General features: G+C 39.6%; 2 protein-coding genes across 2 annotated transcripts; both read right to left on the minus strand.

The window, feature by feature from the left end:
* Positions 1–463: 463 nt before the first annotated feature.
* OTOR (otoraplin) lies at positions 464–6,392 on the minus strand. The gene is given in 5 exon segments (XM_056487931.1): positions 464–3,192; positions 3,194–3,244; positions 3,815–3,836; positions 3,838–3,952; positions 4,359–6,392. Coding segments are annotated over 5 exon segments (453 nt in total). The 5' UTR covers positions 4,495–6,392; the 3' UTR covers positions 464–3,063.
* A 109-nt stretch (positions 6,393–6,501) lies between these two features.
* On the minus strand, positions 6,502–14,453 carry SNRPB2 (small nuclear ribonucleoprotein polypeptide B2). The gene is made up of 7 exons (XM_056487930.1): positions 14,381–14,453; positions 13,983–14,070; positions 12,068–12,240; positions 10,229–10,369; positions 9,022–9,072; positions 7,395–7,483; positions 6,502–6,885 (listed from the first exon to the last, which is right to left on the minus strand). The coding sequence occupies exons 2-7, from the start codon at positions 14,044–14,046 to the stop codon at positions 6,726–6,728; spliced, it is 678 nt and encodes a 225-aa protein (XP_056343905.1). The 5' UTR covers positions 14,047–14,070; positions 14,381–14,453; the 3' UTR covers positions 6,502–6,725.
* Between the last annotated feature and the right edge of the window lie 8,087 nt (positions 14,454–22,540).

Below are 22,540 nucleotides of genomic sequence, written 5' to 3' on the forward strand. Positions count from 1 at the left end.
GTGAGTTACATGTTGTCAAAACCAGAGCATTCTCAGCTGGCGCAAGCTTTTTGCTGGACTTTTGCAGTTCTGTCCCTCAACTCCGAATGTGGCTGTACAAATAGCTGAGAAAGAATATATATAGACCAATCCTGAGGTGTGCAGTTGAAAAGCTGCGAGGAGAAGGGGCTATCCAGCAGCTCTTTCTTTCCTGGCCTCATCCCAAATGATTCCCTATAAATAAAAATTTTCGTGTTCTGAAGAAAGGTTACTTGTTTCACAAATATCTGTTACAAATACCTAGGAAGTTCTTTGTGTTTAGAGAGGGTGTCCTAGTTTTCTCCTGTCAGCCTTCCCTGGTAGCAGCCAAGAGATTGCCTGCTTTTGTGCTAGTCACAAAAGAAATTAAAGTCATGAAAAAGAGAGTTAAGAGGAAAAATGTTTTGAGATTACTGAAGGATTTACATTCTTTTATTGCCCTCCATAGGTAAATGAATATGCTATACACAGAATATGCTATAATATACACAAAGTACACCATAATATATTTAAAGGAATCTGGAAAAGACAAAGCTCTTTTGTCCTTTGACTCATTTTGCATAGCTCAATTCATTTGTTCCTATCTTGAATTCTTGAAATTAATTAGACAATACCTCCTTCTCTCTTAATTTCAAACAATTCCTTTACCATTTTTTTTGTTTGTTTTGTTTTGTATTCCTGCAGTCCTATACCTGGATTGATTAGTCATCCTTAAACAATTCCTAATCCCACATGAAAAGGATTAATTAAACTGAGGCTATGTAGTACTTAGAGAACTGCTGACTAGAAAATAAATGCCAGTATTCTGCTTGAAAACTTCTGGCAGGGAAAAGACTTCCAGAGCATATTGCTTCCTTCCTGCTATTATCTGCCTATAGAGATCTGGATTTTGGTGCAGGGAATTGTCATGCTATGTTCCTTATTTACATCAGAGAAGTATATCCAGTGTATTCCACATAGCTGCCCACTGCAAGCAGGAGACAGGGAGCTGCTGCAGAACACCTGCTTCCTGGTAACAAAAGTACTAAGCCAGCAAATGGCTGATTTTAACTGCCTGAGGGAAGGCAGGCAATTCAACACCAGCACTCTGATGTACACACAGCATATTGTGTCCAGCCCATTGTATTCCGTTTGATTCAATGGTTCAGAAATAGCGGCACTGAGAAAAAAAACCAAAAACAACCTCTTGAGATTTATTGCTCGATCACCAACCAACAGACATGGATTACCCCAAGTGCTACACAAAAGGATGCTGAGAGAGGTCCACAGGCAGAAAGGTTTATCATAGCAAGGTCTGTAGCTAATGGCATACATTGATTCCAACAGTGGAAGTTACCTTTTTTGGAGGGAAAATACCCTGAAATAAAAGGAGAGCTGGAAACACAGAGGCCCCCAGGTTACTGTTCTCTTTCAGGCTTCTCTCCAATGCAGCAAGTGTCCCTCTTAATGTTTTTCCTCAATGAGTTCCCTATGAGGCATTCCTTCATATAATGTCATTTGTGCTCCATGCTGATTCATTGTTCAGCTTTGGACATCATGTCATTTAATGGCAACCCTTTTCAAAGAGAGCCTATCTTACACCAATATTGGGCTTTGCAGGTGCAAGGCTGTGAAAGCAAGGCAAAAACATTGCCAGTGGTTTGGGAGAAGGTTGAAGAACTGTGAGCAAGAAACTGGATTGCTATTTGTAAATGGAAGGCTGGTGATGCAATACTAGCTCTATTTGAAAAAGCTGCTTTAAGGGATATTTCTGAAGCAAGCAGCACACAGATGGGTCAAGACGTGCTGTAAACTATTGTACATGTGAACAAAGAGTCTGATCCTTAAAGTCACATTTGCAAAATAAGCTGAGATCAGTAGATGTCTCTGTATTACCCTTTGTTTTCATTGAAATGTTCCTGCATAGCAAGAATGTGAAGGAAGGGTGAAAGGACTGGAAGTCTATGCCACCGACTTTCCAATTAAAGCTCAGCACTGCAGCCTGACAATGTCCCATTCTGGACACCGAGTAAGCCTTCAGGCTAAGACATCACTTTAACCTACCTCCACTTCCAGTTCAGCTTGCCATGCCCGTTATATGACTGAGAAAAGAGCTTAAAATGCATTGTAGTAGTTCTTTCGTGCTCTTTAACTAATTAATTGCTACAACAGAATAACCTAATGTAATGACAAGAAAAGCAATCACTTAACCAAGATACATATTTCCTGAAATAAAAATTGTGTGGTGCAAATCTTGGCAACTATTAACATGACACAAAATTCTTCCTTTCACTTATTTCATCTGTGTTAATGAAACCCATCTAATAACCTGGACCTAGGATTGAAAATTCCAGTTATGACTTCAAGATTAAAATGCTAATTGTATTTTGCCATACACTGCAATACAGCATATAGCTAAAAAATATTGAGGATGGATGAAGGTAAGTACTTTAAATGTAACACTCAATTTGGTTTTAAGCACAGAAATAAGCTACCAGTAACTGCCAGTTGTAAGCCAAACCATGGTGGCCTCTGAGAAACGAACCTCCTCTTCCACTCCTCCATGAAGTGTTTCAGATATTTAGTAAAAATATTATTTTTTTGTGCATTACCAGGGACAACCATTCTTTCAGAAATGCAGCATGCTTACTCACAGAATGCTATTGTGTTTCCAAAATCCGTTTAACTCAGTTTTTTGATGCACCATAAGCTTTGTAATGAAAAAGCAAGCATTGGTCTCACAGTCATCACAAGTTCTGTATGACAGTGTCTATCTATATATACAATTCATAGAAGGTACACTAGTACATGTTACCAAAGTTTACAGCACAATACCCAGGCTGTAGTATCTAAAAAAGAAAGCTTTGGGTAAAAGTTATGTGACCTTAATGGAATACTATCCAAATAAAAAGGATCAAGCCTTTATTGCAACATTTACAATGTCTGCTGTATCAGAGGTTATGCTAGGGATTTTATTGAGGTTATTTGCCTGTATAAAGGCCCAAAGATTGGATTCCTAATCAGATTGGATATGCTACAATCAACTGCCACAATAATGATTTGATTTTACAGCAAATTAGAATTACATAGCCAAGTATAATTATGTAGCCAGCTGGGCTTTTGTAAATTCTTTACCCTTGTAGAAAGAGTCTTATTTGCTTCTTGATAGACATGTTGTTCTGACTCTAAACTGGCTAGGGAAATAATCAACTGTCCCCATATGGTCTTCATAATGCTTTCTATAAACCTTCAAGCAAGGAGATGTATAATTAGACACCATAAAACAATCCTCATCTGCTTTGAGCTGGTTTATCACTTAGTCAAAAGGAGTTACCAATAGTGTTCTTAATCTAGTTTTACATTTCCTAGGTTCTAATCAGCTGGCACATGAAACAAACTGAAGTTCTGATCTAGGCATACATTTTTTTGAGTAAATGAATACTGGTTACAGTTTATCTGGATCTTTTTTGCAAACACAACTAATCTTTATATTTGCTTCCCTTAAATTTAAGACTTTAAAGGCCCCTGTCATAAAAGCTTTCTCCGCTACCATTTTCAGAAATGGCCACAGAAATAAACTGTTGAGCCATTCTGTAAAGGTTCCATTCATAATTACCATATACCTATTATAGATACTTCACTAAAAAGAAAAAAAATTAAAGCCCTTCAAGTCTCCTCAACCAGTTTAAGCATTCATTTTTAAAATTAAATTGCTTCTTTAAGCTCCACAGTAGCTCAGCATTTGCATCCATTTCTTGACAGAAATGTTTGTCAAACTACTTCTAGTTTGTTCACATACACAAGAATCAACGCTTACACTTGCAGCCCAGAATTCTCCAGTCTTTTTCATTCATTAGTTTTGAGTAAACATAAATCAACTGCCCCTTCTTAATATTAATGAATCTGGAATCTGAAGCATTATAATCCTCTTCTACTGTGGCATGGAAATTGGTGTCTGGGAAAAAAGAAAAGCAACAAAAGAATAAGGTAGATGAATTAAAATCCATACATACTTTTACAGAATATTGTAGTAAAATTATTTCTACAGTTAAAAGTAGGTTATCTTGAAACAGTTAAAGTCTTCAAGAATTTGTTCTGTGCATTTTTCTATTCTCCAGTAACCAAAATAACAGCTTTAGAAGCAATTTCAGCACTGAAAGTTAGAATCCCTCTCTGCACTTTTCACTTAAGTGAAAAATGTCCCTTTGCAAAATGCATTGTTTGGTAAAACTGCATGTGATGACATCCTACATAGCCAGTTGACAGGACATATATATGACAGCTCTGAACAAGTAAAGTAGTTTTCCTTCACCCCCACCATTATTTTTAAAATGCCCATATTTTGTCCTCAAAGTTAAAGCAAATTTACTTAGAGACACAGTCATCATCAGTACACAGCTTCTGGCTGGTAAGCTTCTCCATAAAAATTCCAGTTGCAAGAGGACACACTAATCTGAGACACAAAAGTAAAATCATCAAATAAACACTTTGTGCCATTTTTCTTGCTGCACTACTTCCTGAGTATATGCCAGGTCCAGCAATCCCATCTTTTACGGAAGAGGCAGACACCTGGACAAACGCATGAGGCTAATAGGGAGGGGCTGTGGCACCATTCCATCCCACCAAAGGAGCCATAGGCAGGGGGAGAACCTCAGGGCTGACTCATAACGCTGAATCCCCTCCCAATGCCATTCTGTATTAACATTTTAATCAGCACCTGTCTATTTAAATGTGCTAAGTCCTCTTAGAGTTGTCCATTGCCTTAATCGTACTTCAAGCAAAGTCTGAGAATTAAAATTAAGTCAGACTCTGGTAAGAAGCAAATGAAATTACATCCTTCTTAATCCTGTCCTCCTGTATAATTTTTTATAAATGCTCACTCTCAAGCACAATCTTCCCTGGACCAAAAATCCTCTGTGGCAGAGATTCCCCTCTTCCTGTTTACAGAAAGGACCTACTGGGACAATAGCAAATGGATGCAATGTAAACAAACAATTAGGGAGCTGCAAGGCAGTAAAAAGGTTTTTCAAGTCAGCAATTAAAGTCTGAAATCTAAGAATGCAAGCACTGCATACTTGTACAGGCAAGATGCCTTCCACAGGGAGATGAAATCAGAGCAAAACACAGAGGTGATGCCAGGACAGCAAGCATTTCACTTTTCTTTACCTAGCTGAACTCTGTTGAGGGTTTGCAGGTCCAAGACACTAAACAGTGCCACAGGCTGACTTAAAAGGTCCTCTTTACAACCTCTTTACAACAGCACAGCTACAAGCAGGCTGGTCTGGAATAGCACTCAGAAATAACCAAGGGCAAGTTTGGAAATATCCAAATTGCACTCCAGTGTTTCCTGATTCATGAGGAGGCCTGAAGAGCTGCTGGCTGTACCAGCTTTCAGTTCCCAGATGGAACAGCAGAATTTCCCAGTTGTCATCAAAAATCCCACACTCCTTTAAAATAAGGTGCAACTACTAGCATCATTTTCCCATCATAGCTGACTTCATCACAGTCTCCTCTAGCCTTCCAACCCATTACTCCTTCCTTCAATCTCCTATAGGTTTTCCTTTTGCAGACAGCTTCAAACCCTTTAAGTAAACAAAGGCAAAAAGCAATGGTAGTTGTGCACACAAACTAGTGGGATGAAATAACAGCATAATTACTACCTATAAATTTATGACTGCAGGAGGAAAAATCCAAGGTTATTTAATAATAACTGTCATTTTTGCTCTTACAGGAACATTAAAACAATTTTCATTTGCAAGTATTGAATACTTATGAAACCGAACATACATGAAATCACCAAAACAAATGAAAAAATATATAAATGGAGATAGGACGATAATTGAGATAACTATGAAAGAGGCATAATTTTGCAATGTACTCTGGGAGCAGGTGAAACTCCCAGTTTTCCAGATCTTGTGCCAAAAAAGGTGGCTTATGTTGCAGCTACAAAGCACTACTTTTTAAAGTGATTTTTTTCCAACAGTTACAACTCACAGTACTGCATCGGATTACTTCATTGCATCCAGTGTATTTCATGTCACACAAAGCTATAAGGTTTTTAACAAATGAGAAAAAATAAAGTGTATCGAACCTGAGAAACAGAAGCATTAGGACATATATTCTGGAAAAGCCTGCCTAAAAACTAGAAACTTTTGTTTCCTCTTGGGACTTGCTTCTACTGCCAGCCACCAAGATAAAACCAAGTCAAATCACACTACTGCCAAACTGAAATCAATTTCTAACTATATCTGGGGGGAAAAACCACTAATGATAAGCTGTATTTCCTATGTGAAAAACAGCTGTCCCCTTGATAATGAGGTTGAATGCCATATTTATTCCAAATATGCTGGCATTCAGCATTCCTGATCATACTTTTTGCTCTGGAAAGACAGCTACTTTTATCACGCACTTCTGAGAAATAAGGATCACCTTAAAAGTTCTTCAACTGAATAATGCCCTGTAAGGTTAATCAATAATGAGATAGACTTGAGGAAAAAACACGGCTTGAAAACAGCACATTTATATTTTATTTTATAAAAATTAGTATTTCAACAGAAAAAGTCACTATGCAGGTGATCTGTGGAAATCCTACATGTGCCCTGGTCAGTGCAGCAATTCTAGTCCAGTCTTATGCTTTCTGCAGAGAACAGTAAATGTGCTAGCTGACCAGAGTATCAGTGTTTAAAAAAAAAAAAACATCCACAGAACTCCTTTACAGAAGCCTATAGCTATTTCTTCGCATAAGTGATTTTCATGGCATGAGATGGAGTGATCTTGAATCCTTGGAGAGCATCTCGAGCAGCCCCTGCTTGATTCTCATTTTCAAACTCCACGAATGCGATGTCATGGCGCCCTGGTACTAAGCGTACTTCTTTGAATCCAGGAAACCTTTAAAATACGGTGAGAGTCAAATAACACTTCTTAGCTCAATAATACATCTCTCTTCAGTAGCTTTTTGTCAGAAGCATCTACTAGTGCAATAGTTATTACTAATGAAAGATTTAAATTGAAGAGTTTTACATGTTCTATTTTTAGAACTATGCCTCAGTTAAGGAATATTATGTGGGAGCAGTTTAATCAGTGCAGTACACATACAGAAGCAATCTAACTAGTTTTAAAACTGCTCCTGCTGTCCTAAAGACTTTAGTATTATGGGCACCAGCTTAAATCCAGTGCAAATTGATAGCAGATAAATTACACAATCAAAACTAGCTACGAAAAAGTTTGGATTTGCTTTCTGAATCATGTCATCAGAGCTGACATCTTGTCAGTAAGACAAACAACTGAAATACCTCCAGAAGAAACTCTTATTTCTAAAAAGTGAGCCTGCCAACTGAGAAAACACATTCAGCTTACAGAAGAATTCAAAGGAGAAATAATTTCTATTCAAAACTTACTGATTAAATAACATGGACAGCATCATCTCATTTGTTTCCTCAGGCAAATTATTAAGGAAAAGGATATAGTTTGGCGGGTTATCAGGCACCTGCAACCACAGAAGATCAAAGCTCAGAAGACTATACATAGTTGCATATAGTTCCTTTGCATCTGTCTGCATGATTATTTGAACCAAGACTCACATTTCTTTAGTTTTGCTCATAAGATTCTATCTGGGCTTCACCACACCTTTATCAATATACAGACAGAGCCCCTTTGCTCTTTTACACAGATATATTAATTTGGAGAGGTTCTTAGTTCCACAAAAATCACAATACAATCACATACTGTCTTAGATCTCACATTTAAACTGAACTAGTCAAGAGCTGACACTGAAGTATTCTCTGTACCCAGGTGCCAAAGTAGTGACTGCACTGCTAGCCAAGACACCTGAATTGTGAATGAAAGAATGCATGAAAGACTTCACATCCTTCTGGAAAGCAGTGGGAAGCCAAGCCCTGCTTACTGCAGTACTACCAAAATACTGAATACCTTTGGGCAATCAAAATTTACAAAATCCACATGGTTTTACTACGGAGCTCAATTAAAATTTCTTAATTAGAAACCCCTTTATAGATTTAAGCTTTAGTCTTTTAACAAATTTGCCTACTAATATGAATTTGTAGCCACCCATCACAGACAAGGCTGAGTAGTCATTTGCTGATACTAGAATCTTCAAGTCATTGAGTACATTATAAAAATAAAAATAAACTGGACACCCCAACTTCTAACATCCTCAAAGCAGTGCCAATAAAAAGCCTCAGGAGAACAATCTCCTTCTACTGATGGAAATATTCCAGGTAGTACCATTAGAAAATAAACTTCTGACATTCAAAGAAATACCCAAACACTCAGTGCTTTGATGCAAACTGACATAGATATATTGTGCCTGAAAATCCAGGAAGCAAGACCTTTTCCCCTGTTGATTATGTATGCAGTGGCAGTACTCAAGAAAGATGCAGGGCAGGCCAAGCAAAGATATTCTTTTATGGTACTTGCTCTCCTGCAAATCCTGGCTCTTTACCACTTTCACTTCTAACATGAATCATTTAGAATGTCACTGAGCAGACAAGATGAATGACGTGTAGGAAGTTTCTCCTACATCTCCATACAATCCTTTGGAAAGTAAGACACTTGTGAGGAAAAAGACAAAATGAGCAGAGAACCCCTTAACTCCTGAAATAAAGCTTTTAGGCAGATATTTTGGCATCCTGTGTTGTCTTCCTTATCTGCTGCTAGGATAAATTAAGTTAAAGGGAACTTATTAGCAATGAAAAAAGATTAAGAATCCTTCAACTGATACTAAGCACAGTCCAAATTTAAGAATCCAGTATGATTTGGTAATAGTGCTGTTTTCTGTATAGTAATGAGAAACTGCAGATTTTCATTTCCAGTCAATCAGTCAGATATAGTAAAAAAGGGAGTTGTTTTGTTTGTTTACTCTCATATAGCTGTTAGACAAATGTCTCATAGGACAAAAACAAACCTGTAAAATATATCCTCAAGTTTCCATGTGTAACAAATTATTATTCATAGAGAATAATTATAAACATTAGTGCTTTTAGTGATAAAAATAAAAAACATTACCTGATTCTGTGGTGTAGTCCCTGGGGCATTGGCTGAATTCTGTGCTGCTCCCTAGCAAATAAGTACAAAATGTGTTCCATTAGAAATAAACAGAATATAGGCACATATCACCATGTTTCTCTACTATTCAAAACATGTTAAGGGCTTTTTTTGAGCTGCAATCCAAGGAACATTTGGTGCTTATGAGATACTTCCCAAAGGGAACAAAGTCTCTGAATTTTGCTTTTTTTCTAAAACCAGGAAATCAAAAGAAATAACATGAGTACTATCTGATCAATCTAATATCTGAGTCCAGTGTTTCTCTACACCACGTGATTTAATTTAACAGACAGGGAGGAAGTAGTTTAGAAAGCGGAAGGCCTAGATAGGTATCCTGGTTTCACCTGGGATAGAATTAATTTTATTCTTAGTATAGTGTGTTTTTAGTTTAGTATGAGAGTAACATTGATAACAAACTGATGCTTTGGTTGTTGAAAAGTAGCGCTTGTTTATATCAAGGACTTGTCAGTTTCCATGCTCTGCTAGTGAGCAGGTGCACAAGAAACGAGGAGGGAGCAAGAACAGCTGACCAGAACAGGCCAAAGGGGTATTCCATACAAGAGAATATCATGCCCAATATATAAACTGGGGGGATCTGGAAAAGTGCCTTGATGTTTTCTGCTGTACTTCAGCACAAAAAACTACTAAACGCTGCTTTAGGCAGACCAATCCTTAATGGAGATAAATTCCAACCTAACTCCTGTTAATCTAACATCAAACGTCTAATATCTAACATAAATAAATTGTCTTGTTCTCATTTACCATCTCTCCTTATTGGGCAACATGGTATTAAAACACTGAAGAGAAAGCTGGTTGAGCACTTGAAACCAATACTAAAGGAAAGCACACTCTCCTTTATTTCCTTTCCTTAAAAGAGGCTAGCTTCTACTTTGGTTTTATCTACTTTGCCCTATATCCTTTTTTCATCTGGTAATAGCAAAGGAGGGAACAAAAAAGAAGCAGCAAGGACTAAATAACCAGTCCCCTCTCCTTCAACTTCTAGAGCTGTAGATAATCAACATATCCCAATTTAGGGAATTGAAAAGTAACAAAACACAACATCAAGTCCTAAAAACATTATTTACAATAGCTTTTGTGTGGTTTCATTTTGCTGTTGTTTTTTTGTTTAGTTTTGTTCTGATTTTTTCTAAACAGCAAAGCAGCTTACCTGGATAACCTTTTTATTTGGTGTGTTTGCTGACTGCTCTAGAGTTTTGGCTTTCTTCTTTTCCTTTCTTTTTTCCTTATCAGCAAAAGTCCCACGCATTTTAGAGATTATATCAGAGTCTGTTTTTGCATACTGAATACGCTTTTTAAAAGGGAAAAGAAAAACAGAGTATATTCTGCAGTTAATAATACTGAACATTTTGCACCACTTTTATTAACTGTGTATTTAGATTTTTTTTTGACAGGAACCTTTTATATTAAAAACATTGCTGTAAAGTGTAGGTACACTTATAAAGTAACCAATTCTCATAGTTATTTCTGAACACAATAACAGAAGTCTTAAAAAAACCCTAATATGGAAATAACTAACTTTAGCTCATTGAAATCAGAACTCCATTTCTCTAGCAACCTCTTCTTAACATCTGTCAAGGTAGCACCTACAGAGAGATATATTTGAGCTACACAGAGGACATTTGAGAAAATTGGCACTAGCTTCTATTAAAACTGTGAGTTTTCAATCCCATTTTAAAGGGACATAAAATTTGACAGTGATTTCTCAGATCTCTTCAGAAATGTAAATTCAGCAAAACTCTAATTTCTTAAACAGAAAAGGCAAGTATCCACCTTAATCCCAACAGGATTGCATAAATGCTGCTGTTCCTTTGACAAAGGTCCCCCACAGCTGAAGTTTAAGCAGATGCAGGTGTAACTATACCTGTGCAACATTATTATTTATGCACACAATCCTATTGTTTTTCCTATCAAAGACTACCTCAATACAAAACTACACAGCAGCTAAAGATTTTTTGTAATGCTTTGGTTTAGTGCTTAGAGTATACAGGCTGCAGGCAATGTTTGAAGAGGGAAGTACATCTGAAAGCTTATGAAGCCTTCATCTTTTTGTTTCTTTTTCAGTTCTACTGAGCACAAAACTCCTTAAGGATAAACAGTGAACTGAGCTTGCACAATTCTGTGTTAAAGATTTAATTAGAGAATTAGAAGACGTTAAGGCTAATAGCTTGTGGCTCAATGGCACAACTACTCTCTTCAGTGCTCAAAGGCATGAGCTGAGAGTCAAAGTAATGTACCCATCCATCGCTGAGGTCGTGGGCCATTTGCATGTATTGTTACACCTTACCCAACAGATGAATGAAGAGATGCATAATTATCCAAGCAGGCAAGAACAAAGCAGGTCAATTGTGCTATTCTTTATGTTATGAAGTACATTACTAAACCATGTTCTATCAACGAGCACTACATTTGTTTCACTGAAGTTATACTGAAGTACAGTTACTTGGTTGGGTGATCTACAGTCAAGCAGAACTAGCCATTAAAAAAAAAAAAATCACTGGTCACATTTGGAAAGCAAACTGGAGATCTTCACCGTCCTCACTGTTACTTCAGAAAGGAAGCATCACAATCCAGCTATTCATTACAAAACTAAGAGTAGTTAATACTATCCTACATAAAGTAACTGAAAACTAATCTAATTTCAATAATGTTATAAAATCAAGTTAATGCAAGACCTTGCAAGGTTTAATGCAAGACATGATGAGTAAAATGAAAGTACTTAAGATCTTAAAAACTTTAATCCAGCACAGAAAAACAAAAAGCCCCCCATTAAGAAATCCAAATGTTAAGTTCAAATACACACTGAAGCGTTGTAACCACAGTCTCTTCAGCATCTCTCCAGCTTGCACAAATGCAGATACTCATCAGGACTGAGTATCATTTGACAACAACTACATATGATAGTTCATTCTTAAGGTGAAAGTACCAAAACACTGTATCACACCATCAGGTTATTTTTCTTCTTTACAAAGGTAAAAAAGTAACTTACCATTGGTTTCCCATAAAACGGAAAGCCTTGTAGCTGTCTCAGAGCATTGGTAGATGATCCAAGTTCTTTAAATATAACAAATGCTTGTCCTCTCATCTTCATGGTCTTTAAAGCCACAATATCGACCACATGACCAAACTGTGAGAATAACGCATAAAGGGACCTCTTCAGCTCTGGGGACCAAAGAAGAAAACAGATTATAACAGGTTACATGCAAATTTCCAATTTTACAAAGTCTACTGTCCTTTGGAAACAACGTTTTTTACAAGCTTTAACTCACACAGGTGAGTACATGAGTTTATCAAAACTGCTGCATCAGTATAAGTTTATTTGTTTTGTAAGCTGGTGTGCAACATTTTTTTTCATACCTCAAGGATTCAGTTAGTGAAGAAGTTGCAGTGCCATCCATTCTACCATTCTGAGGAAGTAACAATTACATAAGGGTACGTAAACACATATTTTCATACAAATATCTACACACACTCTCTCACACAATTAAGTATGATGCACGACAGCCATCGCAGGCTGATCAGAAAATCAAAACTGAAACAAGCAGCAGTAAAGAGATATGATATAAAAAAAGAATGCAGCAAAATAACTACCTAAAGGCTAATTAAAGTTGCAAATTTTGGTGGTAACTCTTTAATCAATTTTCTCACTCACATGAAGTATTTTTACATATTCTGGATCCAACTGATTTTTATATGAGACTACTGCAGCTTAGAGCTGCATTGGATTTACTTTGATTATTTACAATCACCTGAATACATGCCAAATTAAACCTTAGTACTATTCAAATCGAGCTAAATAAATAATCTGCACTGTGTAATCATTCTAACACAAAAACACTATTTTAGCAACTTAAGAAGGCTGCCTCTTCTTTCTTGCTGTTGAGACTTGGTAATACCAGTCCACTGTCACTTTCTCCACCCACTCCTGACTAACTAGTATGGTATTTTTTTTTTATTAAAAAGATTCTCTATCAAAACACTTTCCCTAAAAATTATTTTAAAACCTGTATTAAAATAGAAAACAATTTGTAATCTTAACAGGTAATTTAACACTGTATATTTAATCCATGGCAATCCTACGAGATTTAATGAGACCAAGTGCAAGGTGCTAAAACTGGGTGAGGGCAACCCCCAGTATCAATCAATCCAGGCTGGGGGATGGACAGATGCAGAGCAGCACTGGGAAGAAAGACTTGGGTGATGGAGGAGAAGGGGTTGAACATGTGTACTCACAGCCCAGAAACCAACCATGTCCTAGGCTGCATCCAAAGCAGGCTGGGCAGCACCCTGCAAGGGATGGGATTCTGCCCTGGCCAGGTGAGACACCACCTGCAGTGCTACATCCAAATCTGGGATGCCCAGAACACAAAGGACATGGATGGAGCACCTCTCCTACAGGAACAGGCTAGAGACTTGGCGATGTTCAGCCTGGTAAAGAGAAGGCTTAGGAGTGATCTAACTGTGGCCTTCCAGTACTTGAAGGGAGCTTACAAGATAGAAAGAGACTATTTACAAGGGCTTGGAGTGACAGGACAAGGGGTAATGGCTTCAAACTGAGAGGAGGCTTAGATGTGATATCGGGAAAATATTCTTTACTGTCAGGGTGGTGGGGCACTGGAACAGGCTTGCCAGAGAGGCTGTGGATTCCTGTCCCTGAAAGTGTTCAAGACTGGGGGGTAGGGAGCTCCCTTGTGTAGTGGGAGGTGCATTTGTTAGCTTTAGCTACTGGTTCATTACAAGAAGGCGTTTGCCTAAAGCTCGCCTCATGATCACCTCCTGCTCGGCACTTGAGACCTCCGGGAGCTCCTAAAAGCCGCTTTGTAAGACAAGTACCGTGTGCAGTGCATCACCAGGCCTCACTGGACAACCTCCCCATTCCAGGGGCGACCGGCAGCCACTCGTACCTTCCTTCTTGATCTTGTCATTGATGTTATTGATGTAGATGGTGTGGTTCGGCCTGATGTCCATTCTCAGAGGCACTTGCGAACCTGCCTGCAGGCAGAGCACACAGGAGAGGTGTCAGCGGCGGCCGGGCCGCTCCGATCCCTAGCCGCGACAGCTGCCGACGCCGGCGACACCCCACAGCCCCGGGCAGCGGCACCGCAAGCCTGGGGAGCGGCTTGTCTGTCTGCATGTCCGCCCGCCCGCCCGCAGGCCGCACACCCGCCGCGCTCCTGCTCTTTCCGGGAGAGCGAGGGCTGCGACGGCGGGACAGGAACTCCAGAGAGGGAACCCCGAGCCAGCCCCTCCTTGCGCCCGCCTGGATCTTAGATCCTGGACCCCGGATCCCAGGTCCCCTCACCTCCCCTCTCCGATCTGTCCTCCGGTCTCGATGGCTGCCTACCCGTCCTGCCCTGCCGGGGCGCAGCGCAGGGGGCGAAGCCGCTTCCAGAGCACTCGATGCGCCGAACACCGATAGCGCCGATGGGAAGCGGCGAGTGCGCACGGCCCGAGAGCAGCGGAATGAAAGGGATAAAAGGGGATGAAAGCGAGATAGGGATAAAAAGAGATAAAAGTTTGTTGTGGGCCGAAATGGGCATTTCTTGCCCCAGAATGGGTTTGGCTCTGTCGTGCCCTAATGGAGCAATAAGTAAAGATAAGTGGTTTTTGGTTGTTTTGTGCTTTTTGTTTTTTTATTTTGTTGGGGGTTTTTTTGTTTTGTTTTTGGTTTTGGTTTGGGTTTTTTTTCCGATTTTTTTTTTCTTTTTGGTTGGTTGTTTTTTTGTTTGTTTGTTTGTTTGTTTGTTTGTTTGTTTGTTTGTTTGTTTGTTTTTAGGGGAGAGTTGGGGTTTTATCGGTTTGTTTTTTGGGTTTTTGTTGTTGTTGTTGTTTTGGGGGGGTGTTTTTTTTGTTTTGTTTTTTGGGGTTTTTTTTGTTTGGTTTGGTTTTTTGTCTCTTCACCTAGAGCAGCAGCTCGGGAAAGCATGGAACGCTTTGAGTTGGAAGGACCTTACTTAAAGGTCGTCCAGTAAAACCACCCTGCTGTGGACATGGACACCTTCCACTAGACTGGGTTGCTCAAGCCCTATGCAGCCTAGCCATGGACACCCATGCCATAACTTATCTGGGCAACTTGTGCCAGAGCCTCAGCACCCTCACAGTAAAGTATTTCTTCCTAATATCTGGTCTCAAGCTGCCCTCTTTCAGTTTGAATCCATTCCCTTTGTCCTGTCACTCCATAACCTTGTAAACCATTGCTCTCCAGATTTGTCCTTATTAATAAGGCCTTATTTATTAGACCTCTCCTTATAAATTAGGCTGTTTCTGAAAAGCTGCAATTATGTTGCACCAGAGCATCCTCTCCAGCCTAAACAATCCCAGTTCCCTCAGCCTTTCCTCATAGCAGAGTACCACCATTCTGCAAACCACATTTGTGCCCCTTTGTGTCCCTTCTCTGTCCATGTCCCTCCCCACAAGTCCATGACCTGCCTGTGCTGGGGATCCCGGAGCTGGATGCAGTGCTGCAAGTGGGAGAATGCAGAAACTTCAACAGGTCTGTAAACATTCAGTAGGCAATATTTGGTTTTAGTTCCAATATTGAAAAGGCAGTATATTTTTTTGAATGTAATTTCTTTAAGGTACTTTGAAAATCCTTGCGGTAGTGCTGCCTCAGAACGAATAAACAGAGCAGAGATTGAGGTTGCAGCCCTTGAATTTTTGGAATAATTTTGCAGGCTGCGCGCCTTCATTTCTATGAATTATTAGGCAGGCTTTTTTCAGAAACAATTTGAGGTTGCAAAGGTTTACATATAAAAAAAGGAGTTCTTGCAGGGGTACTACTTCATAATCAATGAAGTAGTTTTGACCTAAGCTATAAATTACATTGGGGCAGACCATCTCTTTGTAAAGAAGCAGGAATATTAGATAGAGTTCTTGGTTCAGTAATATTTCAGGAAAAAAAAACATTACTCCAGATTCCAGAGCATGTAGAAAGTATATAAAGAAAAACATGGATTAAAGGGAGTCAAAAATAAAAGCCAAAGGCAAATAAGCTGTTGACTGTTGACAGGTGTTATTCACTGGTGGAAGAAAACAGTATGTTCTGCAGTTGTTTACAGCAGAGCACGGTGTGGGAAATGGTGTGCCAGTGGATGCCTTATGCAATACATACATATGACAAATTCAGAACATGACAGGCAGCACTTCTGGTCAAGTTTTAGGGTTCTATTTATTTTCCTTTGTTTATTGTTTTAGAGTTAGTTTTTAAGATAAACTACAGCTTTGAAATGCAAGCCTATACAATACATTAAAATTCTTTTTTAGAAAGGCTGGCTGTACTGTTTTATACCTCCATCAGAAGTACAATCCATGTAACTTAATAATTTAGTATCAATGTTCAGAACTGCTTATTTGTTATTAAGTCAATGCAGATAAAGGAACTGGTCTCACAGAATCAAAAATCTTGACATTTTATAAATTATTTTTAAAACAAAGTCTTCAACTGCCCATAAAGAAGACACTCTAAAAAAAATAAATACAAAAAAACCTGTCAACCTGACACAAAGTAAGGAAGAATTCATGGCTCCTATATTTTATCCAGCACAGCATGCCACACTTATACTTGCTTAGAGTCACTTTAAGGACAGCTGATTTACTCTTGCAGAATTTGAATGCAGCAAGGCAGAAAAAAATGCATCTTTCCAGCTCCTCAGATGGGATTTCAGCCTGCCTGCCAGTTCAATATAAGTTACGTCCATTCCTCAGGTTGGCTTCCTCCTCATTTTCCTAAGGTTAATTTTAATTACTTCTGTTTCTTTGATCCCCAAACTGAGGTATAGCGCTCCCATATTCACTAAAATGGTCGTTTATGTTGTTTATTTAAAAGTCTGGATGCTGGAAGTATTGTAAAAATTACTTCAAATTTCCTAGGAAAAGTACCTGCAGCACCTTAATAACCAATTATGATTCATCACCAATTGTTAGGGGTTGGGTTTTTTGTCTCAGTTTTAAGAATTTTTCCCATTATCATGCCAATGGAGCTGGCCGGGTTACACCCAGGATCTTTGACGACTCTAGACAAAAGGGGGGGTGGGAGCGGTTCTGGGAGGGGCTACTCGTGTTTCCGGCGAGCTCGGAGGAGGATACGCTGTCTCCAGCCCACGCGGCCGAACGCAGGAGAGCCAGACCGCCTGCGATCACCTGCCCTGCATCTCCCCCGCTCCAGCCTTCTACCTCTGAGGACACAGCTGACTACCAGAAACCAAACGGTGAGCAAGGAGCTGCTCTCCAGCCCGCTGCCACCTGAGACCAGCGCGGCCGTCGCTGTTTCCCCCCCACCCCCTCGCTCCCACCTGCTCTCCGCAGCTGTGCCGGCTCTGCTGCGCGTTACAGCACCGGGGACACAGACCGAGTGTGTCCGCGGCTAAAGAAAGGACTGGAACTGAGTTATTTGTTCTGTCTTGTTGCTAATTTTAATAACTGCTGTTGTCTCTGCTTGTACGGTTAGATATATTAGTAAAAGAGCTGTTACTCCTACCCCCTTATCTCTGCCTCAGAGTCCTTGATTCAAACAATTATAATACTTGAAGCGGAATTGAAGTCGCTATTTCAAAGAAAACCTTCTGCCTTTATTGGCAGACACCTGTCCTTCAAACCAGGACACCAATATAATGGGCTGGGAATACACTTTCAGCTAGACAGGTACCTGCTTCTTCAGAGGTTGCCAAACAGCTCTGAAGAAACAAAACAAAGGGCACAGGGTTCCTTAATATATCCTTGTAGCCACCATTTCCTCTCTCCTGCCCTTTGCTTAAGGTCAAGGAAATCCAGAATTTCATTGTTATTGCTGCTGTTTATTATGAAACCTATATTAAAAATCAAGGTTTTGTTTTTTTTTTTTCATCTTCCTTTTCTAAATTCAACAAAATTCTCCGAGGTATAAATAACCAAGAGCTGTGTATGGTGGAAGCTTCAGCTTCGTGTCCTTCTCATGGGCTTGATTGGGTCCATATATAGTGATGTTTCAGTTTTCACAACTGTTACATCCTGTAAGAAGACGGTGAGATAAGCAAAGTTACTCTAGTTTATCAGTACAGAAATATTTTCATCACAATTAAACCCATACGCTAGAAAGGAACACATTGCAAATGTTTTGTGACATGGCTGGATTTTTTTGTCTGCAGTATTTTTGCTCTGGCCTTTGACTGCTCTGTTCTGCTTTGTCAGGGAGAAGGCAATACAAAATCACTAAACACTGAAGCACAGACAGAGACAATGAAAAAAGTGACAGGAAATAAGGAAATCTCCTAGCAAGTACAAACTGGCACTGTGAGCACTTGCAAAGTCAGTATACAGTCACATTGAAGAAAGAAACTATTCTTTGATGGGTGAACAACTTTGTGATCTATATTCAGTTGGAAGGTGTGAAAGGGAAGGAATTGCTCCCTATAAATCAGGATTTGCTGAATAGCTGACTAGCTGCTGTTGCCCAAAGCTGAGGAGTACACAGGGATTTACAAATCATTGTTTGCAGACTCTTCATATGTGATGTCTGCAAACTAACAAAGCAAGAGAGAACGGACAATGTGACAGCAGAACAAATTTAGTATTGATAAGAGCTTGGTAATGCACTTGGCAAGCTTCACTCTAACCATCTGAATTAATTGACACCACTCAGAAGAAGAACCTGGCTGACCCCCTTCAGAGAACAATAAAACACCCAGTAGTAGACAGGGAGGCAAACAAAAATACCATACAGAAGGGGGAAAATGTACTGCACTTCATTTAATAAGGCTGTTTCATAATCACTAAAAAGATGTTTGAGTGTATTGCTGCTTGATCTGAAAAAAAAAAGAACCTCCACACATTCATCTGACATTTATTACTGGCAGTTTATACTCTTGATTATTTAATACACTGCTGACTTATTCAAGAGAGCTTCACTAACCAGGGGATGAATACATCAACGTAAGAAGTTATTTATTATTGCTGTTTCAGAGGAAAATCATTATATCATGGCTAATACAACTGTTGCCTGTTCTCTTGACCAAGTCACCTTTCTCCTTTACTGAGGAAAACAATAAGCACAGCCATTTATTTCTTTGGACCTACTTCTAGTGTATGGAAACAGAAGACTGGAGCATCGTTGAAAATAAATCACCATTTTTAAGTGACCCAGAATTAAATTTTAGATACTTACATTTGGAAGTAATTAGTCATGCTTACTTATAATTATATTACATCATAATTAATTATATCCAGCATATATACACATGGCAAATAAGTATATTTCATTTTTGTGTTTCATCAAGTGTGAAAAAATTGCACTTCTAGACTATTCTTTCCTTTATGGTGGAGCTTGTTCCCTCTCAGACCAGGTTTTTTTTCTGCTGACAATTTCAGGACCTTGAATCTCTGCAAGACATCTCTGCTACCTCAGTCCCCTGTGGCAAAAGCTCATTTGAAATTTCAGGGTGCAAGTATGCAACTCCTCATATTTTTTATATTTATCATCATGGTGATTCCCAATTGCTTTGGGTACGAAAGAGTTAAAATGTGGTTATCACTGTTAGTTTCATACAGATAGCTTAATGTGGAAGACAAGAAAAGTTTCATAGAATAAGTAGAAGGCCTTTGATCTCTGACAATTCATGAAAAGCACTGTGGGAAATGTACAGCTGGCATGAAGACAAAAACAAGTCATGTAAGCTTCCTGTGGACAATGCTTCATCAGAGTGTTGGTTGGTCAGAGGAATGTGTGGACAGCGACACAGGAGGTGGCAGGTGGCCTACGTGTGTTTGTTTAGTTAACAAAGGATGCTAACAAGCAAAATTTTAGCCAGAGTATTTTTTGCACTTATTAAAGCTTAGCATAGTCGTATAGTATGCAAGACCTTGCATGAAGGTAATAGACTTTATTCTCTTTGGAAGCAAGAGGGTCTGTGTCTTCATTCATAACAGCTCAAAACTAGTTTAGGGTTGTCTTGGTTTGAAGGACAGGTGTCTGCCAATAAAGGCAGAAGCCCCTCTTTGAAATAGAGAATGCAAGTCTCCTCCCTCTCAATATCATAATTTTTGAATCAGGAACTCTAAGGCAGAGATAAGGGGGTAGGCTCTTTACTAATATATCTAACCGTACAAACAGAAACAACAGCAGCTATTAAAATTAACAGCAACACAGAACAAATAACTCAGTTCCAGTCCTTTCTTCAGCCGCAGACACATTCTGCCTGTGTCTGTTCCCGGTGGTGAAAAACGAGGTGGCAGATGGGAGTGAAGGCGAGGGGGAGGTGGCAGCGGTCGCGCTGTGTCTCAGGTGGGAGCAGGGTGGAGGGGCAGCTCTCCACTCACCATTTGAATCCTGGTGATCAGCTGTGTTCTCAGAGGTAGGAGGCTGGAGTGAAGCAGAGAAGATAAAGGGCAGTCCGACCGCAGAGCACCTGGCTCCCCCGCGTTCCCCCCGCGTGGGCTGGAGACAGGGGCAGTCCTTCCCCTCCGTCCTAGCCGGCTAGGGAGTAGCCCCCTGGAAAACCAGCCCCCACCTACCCCTTTGTCTAGAGTCCTGATAAGAGCCTGGGCGTAACCCAGCAGACTTCCTTAGCATGATAAAAGTTCTTTAAACTGGGACAGTAAGAAAACAAAACCCAACCCCCAGCAAGGGTGCTGGGGTTGTTCTTTTATTAGTATTAAATGATGGTAGTAGTATCTGTCCACACTGCAGCTCTGCTGGGAAGAATAGCAGAGAGCTGGTTAGATTTATTGTGCAAGAACACTTGCATTCCTTTCCTGTTTCTTTCAAACTGGGTTAGTTTTTGTATAGTTTTATTGGAATCACCATACTAATGCAGCGTAAGTGATGTGATTTACACTGTGCATTTGAATTCAATACTTTTGAACTCTCATACATGTGATACGTTGCAGTATAATGAAACCAATACTTACCTGCTTAGCTGTATGAAACTGCCTAGTTGTTTCCTTCCCTTCTTTGTGAAAAAATCTCACTAAGAGCAATCCTCCATTGTGAAAATCTTGAAATAATGTACTAGGGTCCCTGATGAAAGCCACAGAAGTGGGGGTGCTGCTGAGGTGGACATGGGTGCTGTAATGGTTCTGTATCTGTGAGCTCAGTAGGAGGCTGGAGCTGATATCTGCTGCAGCCTTGGTAAACTTCGGCATAGAGGTGGGTAGGAAGCTTAGCTTGCTTAAAGCAGCATTGCTGGGCTGGAATCAGGAAAATGGGTGGGCATAGTAGACTCAAATAGCTCATGGTATCACTGAGTATCTGAGGAACCCACTCTCTGGATGAGGAGGAAATACACTATGTACTGGATGAAAGGGCAAACATGCCCTTGAAAACACATACTGATAGGAAAACAGAGACAGGTTTTCCCAGCAGGAGGATGTGAAGAGAAGAGATTTGGTGACACCAGCGCTACCTGAGGAGGGCGATCTGCCACTGAGGATGTCCGCAGCAGTTAATAGCAGCTTACCATCAGCTCTATGAACAATAAGATGCTATAAAGAAGGTCTTAGATTTCCAAATGCTTCATTCTTAAGTGTCATGGTGTGACTTGGGTTTGCCAAACCTTAATATATTAATTTCTTTTAGAGACAGAACCCAGGAGTAGAGACAAGGCAGGCTTAAAACTTTGAAAGGTACAAGAAGAAATTTATTAATAACACAAAAGAAAAAAAAATATTCAGAATAAGATCCCTAGATTGTTCCCTCCTCCCCTTCATTTAATATTTCTTACTAACAAACATACAGAGAGCACTTCAGTCAGTGATACATTCAAATAATTAGTTCAGTTTACTTAAGAGAGAAAAGTCCCTTTTTAGTTATGGCTTAGGGGGTTTCTTCACCTTCACAATCTGCATCCGCCCGGGACCTACAGAACCATGAATTTTCCTCCCATTTTTTACAGTCCTTCCGAAGCTGTGCTATGGGTTATGTTACACACTTGGGGTATTACTTTTAAAAGCAGGCTGCTGAAAAACAAAGTTCTCTTCATCTTCTTCTCTATTAAAAGTTTCTGTTCCTATTCCAGTCCCAGGACAGAGAGAGCTCCATTTCCCGAGGCAAAAAGTCTTCTTCTTTTCTATTAAATGTCTCTGTTTACATTTCAGTTCCAGAACAGAGAGCTCAATTTCCCCAAGGCAAAAAGCCTTCTTCTTAAGCACGCCAAACCTCCCCAGGTATATTTCACAGTTTAAAGGAATTTTAGTGAAGTCACAATCCCCTTTGCCCACAAAAAAGGTTTTCAGCTACTTATCAGTTTGCATTTTTTCAATCTCTTCCCATTAGGAACTTTATCTTCATTTCGCTGACTTTTGTAGTCTCCAAGCTTTCATTTCTTTTCATTTAGGGAATGCTTAGGAGATCGAGGATCTTATTCAGGCATAAAGAAGTTACAAATGTATTCAGATCGTGAAGAAACAACACGGGCAGATGGAGGCTTCTTCTCTCAGACCGAGGAGAGTAGGGGGGAAGGGAGAGCTTTTGCTGGCTCTCAGATCCTCCCCT

This window comes from Oenanthe melanoleuca, chromosome 3 (genome assembly GCF_029582105.1).
Source record: "Oenanthe melanoleuca isolate GR-GAL-2019-014 chromosome 3, OMel1.0, whole genome shotgun sequence".
Taxonomy (NCBI): Eukaryota; Metazoa; Chordata; class Aves; order Passeriformes; family Muscicapidae; genus Oenanthe; species Oenanthe melanoleuca.